General features: G+C 52.0%; 1 protein-coding gene across 1 annotated transcript; it reads right to left on the bottom strand.

The window, feature by feature from the left end:
* Positions 1–1,694: 1,694 nt before the first annotated feature.
* On the bottom strand, positions 1,695–4,848 carry LOC123095620 (glucan endo-1,3-beta-glucosidase 8). The gene is made up of 2 exons (XM_044517146.1): positions 4,280–4,848; positions 1,695–3,033 (listed from the first exon to the last, which is right to left on the bottom strand). Exons 1-2 carry the CDS (start codon positions 4,618–4,620, stop codon positions 1,917–1,919), a joined length of 1,458 nt encoding a protein of 485 aa, XP_044373081.1. The 5' UTR covers positions 4,621–4,848; the 3' UTR covers positions 1,695–1,916.
* Positions 4,849–5,680: the final 832 nt, after the last annotated feature.

Here is a 5,680-nt window from a genome sequence, read left to right as displayed (position 1 = left end):
TGCTTCTGTTGCAGCCTGGCGGCGTGTCCGCATGGGGCGCCAGGCCGGCAAGGAGCGCTCCGCAACGCGGTGTGCTCGCATCACCGCCGCCTTGGCTCAACTTGCTTTGTCTTCGGGAGGTCGCCGAGCAGGGAGTTCATCGCGGCGCCGTGTGCTCGCGCCACCGCCGCCCTGGCTCAAGCTATCGGCATTGGAGGTGCAGGAGAACGCCGGGTGCACGGAAGTGCAGAAGGACGGCGCGGGCCAGGAGGGATCCGCCTCTGTTGCTTGGCTGCCCCATCGCGCGTGCGAGCCCAGCAGCCCCGACGACGAGCACCCTAGTTGCTTCTGTTGCAGCACGGCGGCGTGCCCAGCAGCTGCTACTGCAGCCCTGGCCGCTCCGACGCGCCGGCAACGGCCAGATCACAGGGTGGGTGGGTGAGAGAGAAAAAATGAGAGAGGTGGGATAGGTGGATGGATGATAGGTGGGCCATGCGGGACATGCAACAGACGATGTGCACACAGAAGACGTCCGTTTTGTGTTCGTCTTTGATCCAAATTTAAGATGAAAATGGGTTTGAGCGTACAGAAAATGGGAATGGGTCTGTGCATTGGGCAACTTTTTTGTCAACGGAGGAAATGGAGCCGTGCGTTGGAGTTGCTCTAATAGAACCTTTCATGTGGATCATGCACTCTCGCAAAAAGAAAAAGAAAAAAAAGAATTAGAAGAATCACTAATGCACCGAAACATACATACATCAACTCCAATTCTATCAAATTCAAATAGTAACGTGTATGGTCCTATCAGTCATTGCTCCCTAGCTAGTCCCTGGTTGAACAGTGACCACTCACTCACTCCCACCTGAGGACTAGTTGCATTTGGTACCAGCAAGTCAGCAACAAATCAGCTAGCATCCCATGTTTGTTTGTTGCATTTGGCACCGTGCCTCGCAGCTAGCCGTCGGAGATGGCCAACGCCATGTCTACACGTTGGCTTAGCTGTGCTACTCCTATTGATCGGCATGAGCGAGCTCTGGACACGTTCATTCCGGGGGAAGCGACAGACATCGACGGCGACGAAAGCAACACGAAAGCGTATCGTTCGTTGTTCTTGGAAGTTGTTCTACTCGCTGTGCTTCAAACGTGGCCTCTTCGAGACACAGTTTGGTATAGGATGTGCCTAGTTTTTAGTTGACTTAGACTTAATCAAATCTCAGTCAAGTGCAATAATGTGTATGAAAGAAAATAGAGAAAAATAAAAACAATTTTTTTACACGATCTTAATGTATGAACAAGTCGCAGTCGACTGAGATTTTGCAAAACTGTTTTTTATAAACAGAAACATCAACAAACCATATGCAGACTACTCGGAAAACATGAAACCCATGACCACACGATCAACTTTGACAAACATGACCACATAGTCCATACTTGCACATCGCAAACGAACCCCCAATAAAAACGCTTTGGCTGAAAGCAGCAGTCACTACCAAATCCATGGAGACGAGCCAAACCATGAGGTCACCAGAGAGTTCACCTTCATATGCTCCACCAACAGAGGCGAAGCAGGGCACAAACATAGCTCCCAAAGCTCGGTTATGATAGCCACGAGCACGGTGATAAACTCGCCCTCAAAGATATACTTCCTCCGTTCTAAAATAAGTTACTCAACTTATTTGGGATGGAGAGAGTACGACACAAGGAAGACAACGACATGCACATCAGTGTGCTCAATCTTTCTGGCTATACATCTAAATAAACCCTTGGAATCCGAGGTCCATGGGCTCCTGTCCTGTGATCATATATACTACAGTAGCGTAACACGTATACAAACCAAAAGAATATCTACAACTACAAGTGTGTAACCTCTAGCTTCTTCATGTAGTTAACTTCTCCAGTCACTACTAACTAGCACCGCATAGCAATCAGATTCGGACTCAGAGCATGGTCACCATGGCCGCAAGAACCAAGGCGAGCAGGGCCGTCGTCAAGAGTACCGTCGGCCGTCCCCCCGCGGAGGTGGTCTCGAGTTGTATGGTGAAGTTGCAGGTGCCCGTGGAGGGGTCCTGGCGCGTGCTCACGGCGAGCCCGTCGAAGCCGCACGCCACCTCGTCCTGGTCCTGCACCTGGAAGTAGGCATTGAAGGCGTAGGAGGCGTTCCCCGCGGCGTCCATGCCGTTGCACGTGGACCCGAGGCTGAGCGAGGTGCAGTCGGCGTTGGTGCACGCGTAGCCCACGCTGTCCGCGAGCTTGCTCATGTTGGCCGCGTTGGCGTTGAGCACGCACCACACCCGTGGGAGGTACTCCACGCCTCGGGCCCCCACCAGCGCCGTGTTCCGGCCCTGCCCGGTCGGGTCCATGGCGTACTTGGGCTGGCCATCGTACCGCATCACGCCCCAGTGCCGCTCGAAGTAGCCCGGATCCACGCTCTTGACGTCCTCGTCGATGAGGCTGAAGAGGTAGATCTCGATGTACTGGTTGGGCCGCAGAGGTGTGCCGGCGTTGCCCGCCAGCTTCCGGAACAGGCCCGTGTAGAACCGCTGCGCGTAGGCGGCCGTGGCGTGCTTTTCGCCGTCGGTCGGCCAGCCGACCTCACCGACGATCACCGGCAGGCCGCCTACGCCGGCCGCTGTGAGCGCCGACACGAGCGTGTCGAAGTTGGCGTCGAACACGTTGGTGTACTGGATGTTGCCGTCGACCACGGGGCTGCTGGCGCCGTCGAAGAAGGCGAAGTCTAGCGGGAAGTCGTCGTTGCCGTACAGGCTGAGGTACGGGTAGATGTTGACCGTGAAGGGCGCGCCGCTCTGGTTGAGGAACTGCACGATCTCCGTCATGAGGCCGGAGATCTCCGGCCGGAACCGCCCGGCCGACGGCACCTGGTTGTCCTTGGGGGACTGGTACACGTCGGCGTTCAGCGGCACGGTGGCCTTGACGGTGTCGCCAACGCCGGCCTCGTCAAGGGCCTTCTGGATGTTCTGCAGGGCCGGGAGCGTGACATTCAGGAAGGTGCCATTCAGGGACGACAGAAACGGCTCATTCCCGACGGCAACATATCTGCAGGCAGGGGGGATGCATAATTAGTTTTCATACCATGATTATCAAAACAAATTTGAACAAATGCTGTTATTAACCCAGATGATTTTTTTTCTTATGATAAAGGACGTTTTTATTAACTCAGAATGTAGCATCAAGCGGACACCCGGCCTCTGCATAGCAAAGACGCACACAAGCAACACTAACAGAAGATAGTTTCAGTTGTGACGGCTAGTTCACCCGCAAACAAATTTCCCGGCATGATGCGGGGCCAGGGCAAATTGCATGATGTGTGAAGATTCTTCTCCAACTGATCACCAGTATTTAGTTCTTCAAAACTTTGCACTGAACAGTTTGTGCCCATGTTGTAGAAAATAATGTGTTAAGGACTTGGTGGGTGTCTAGTGGGCGCCGAGAAGGGCCACTTAAATCAGATCAAGTGCTCTGCTTTTTAGTAATAAGATAACAATTCCCTTTTAGGCGACAAGAATTCAGTGGGATGATCGGTCCACGTGGGTTCACTGGTGCGTGCGCGTGACAGATCGTTTTCAGAAATTTCTATCGATCTTTCAAAAAAAAGGAAATAATTTTCTACCGAAGAACAAGTTAGCAGATAACAAGTGCCGAAAGTAAGATTCTTCGTGCATCAACTGGGCAGGACAGATGCAAATATGCGATGGATATGTGTAGGGAGGTAGCTTTATGTTGCAATTAGCTGATGCATGCCAAGGTTGCCACTTTGCTGACAAGAAAGCTTCCAATGAACGAGTCAGGTAGGGACAATACTGGATATCCACATCATCCTATACCTATGGTGAGTATTTTAGGCACTCGCTGTGAATTATCAAACGGTTTTGGACCGCATGCTTCTGACTCAAGGTTTTGGAAGAGGATAAAGGAAATTGAGATCTAGAATCATGACATAAATAGTGCTATCGTTGTACACAAATCAAGAAGGTTAATAAGTATGTATGGAGTATATCATAAACTCACAATATGCACATTTAAAGGAAGAATAAGAATATAAACATCACTATCAAATACTCCTTTCGTCTTAAAACAAGTGTCTCAACTCTGGACAGAGTTGAGACACCTATTTTAAAACCGAGGGAGTAATTAAAACTGCAATTATAACATGATGACAACAGAAGCATCGATGAACAGGCATGAAAACAGAACACGCAGAGAGGGCATCCGAGATTCTGAATCGAGGAGGAAGAGGATCATAGATAGTTCATGGATTGAGGAGGAGTGGAGGTGCTCTCACCGGATGTTGACGCCGCCGCCGAAGTTGTAGGCGCTGACGTTCTTGTGCACCCACTCCCTGGCGGTGTCGTAGTCGGTCATCATGTCGAGCATGTTGTTGGGGATGGCCACCATGACCTCGATGCCGGAGCCGGCGAGCGCGCCCAGCGGCTCCGCGTCCGCGTCGAACAGCTTCACCTTCTTGATGCCATTGTCCTGCAGCATCCGCACCACGGTGCTGGGCGGCAGCTGGTGCGACGCCATCGTGCCCCAGTTCACCCCGAGCCCCACGGCCGCCGGAAGCCCGGCGACGGCCAGCAGCAGCAGAAGCACCAGCCGCGGCGCCACAGCCACGCCCGCCATGGTCAAAGCAGCAAAGCTAAGCTCCCAGCCACACAACCACGCACGCACGCACGCAGGAAGAGTTCACGAATGATCGGAGCAAGCACCAGCTGAGCTAAGCTTTGAGGCCACACACAGAGGCACGCACGCAAATGAATTCACGAATTTAACGCGGATTTTGGTTCCAGCTGGGGGACGTACGTGTAGGCGGAGGAGAAGGGATGCGAATTGGATGATGGGGAGGTGCGAACGATTTGATTATTTTTCTAGTGCGGTGGCGGTGGCTGCTTTTGTGAGGCGGGACAAGGACGGGCGGTTTTGGATAGAACTGCACCTGGACGTGTGAGTGATCTGTGATGACGAACAACCACATAGACATCGCAGCAGGCCGGTGATGGTGAAGGCAAAGGCAGCTAGCTCTACAAAGTTTCGGTCGTCTCCCGATCTAGTACAATAGATCAGCGACACTTACACTAAAATTGTACTAGATCAGCGACACTTATTTTGAGACGTAGAGAGTAACCGACCACCTACATCTCTGCAAGCATCATAGAGCAATGCATCAACAAAGTTGGCAGTAGGGCAACACGTACAGGTGTTGTCAGGTCAACACTGGTGTTAACATGTGCATCCAGTGTGTTGTCCAAGTTTGTTCGTCGTGCCTTGAGAACCAACTCAACCGAAATAATTTTGACTAGCGAATCTCTCTTCAGATTCAGAGGAGCGGGGCATCGCTCTGCTTCGCAACAATTTCTACAGTTATTAAGAACAGGACGCCGTCCATCCTACTTGAATGTCAACGCTCTTTATGTAAAGAACACTTGTACCCGAACCCAAGCATGCAAAGTTCCTATTCTTTTCCCATAGGGTCCGATAAAAAGGTCGGGTTCCACTGTCAAAAGATAATGAAACTCCATGCTTCTTTGCCGAGCCCATGGATCCACCTCCCCTCGGTCGGCCGCTTAGGCGTCCGGTGGCGGGGAGGGGATCACGGTGCCCCGGCTCCGGCTAGTAGTTTGAGTTAGATTTTTTTTCTTTTTCTCGTATGGTCTTTCGGGCAGATGGTGGCGTTTCATATTCA

The sequence above is a fragment of the Triticum aestivum genome, chromosome 4D (genome assembly GCF_018294505.1).
Source record: "Triticum aestivum cultivar Chinese Spring chromosome 4D, IWGSC CS RefSeq v2.1, whole genome shotgun sequence".
NCBI lineage: Eukaryota > Viridiplantae > Streptophyta > Magnoliopsida > Poales > Poaceae > Triticum > Triticum aestivum.
The sequence above is the reverse complement of the archived record's forward strand: the minus strand, read 5'-3'. Positions and strand labels throughout refer to the sequence as shown.

Coding starts and splice junctions, on each gene's coding strand:
- LOC123095620 (XM_044517146.1), bottom strand. CDS start 4,620: ATGGCGGGCGTGGCTGTGGCGCCGCGGCTGGTGCTTCTGCTGCTGCTG. Junction 3,034..4,279: donor GGCGGCGGCGTCAACATCCG/GTGAGAGCACCT, acceptor CCCTGCCTGCAG/ATATGTTGCCGTCGGGAATG.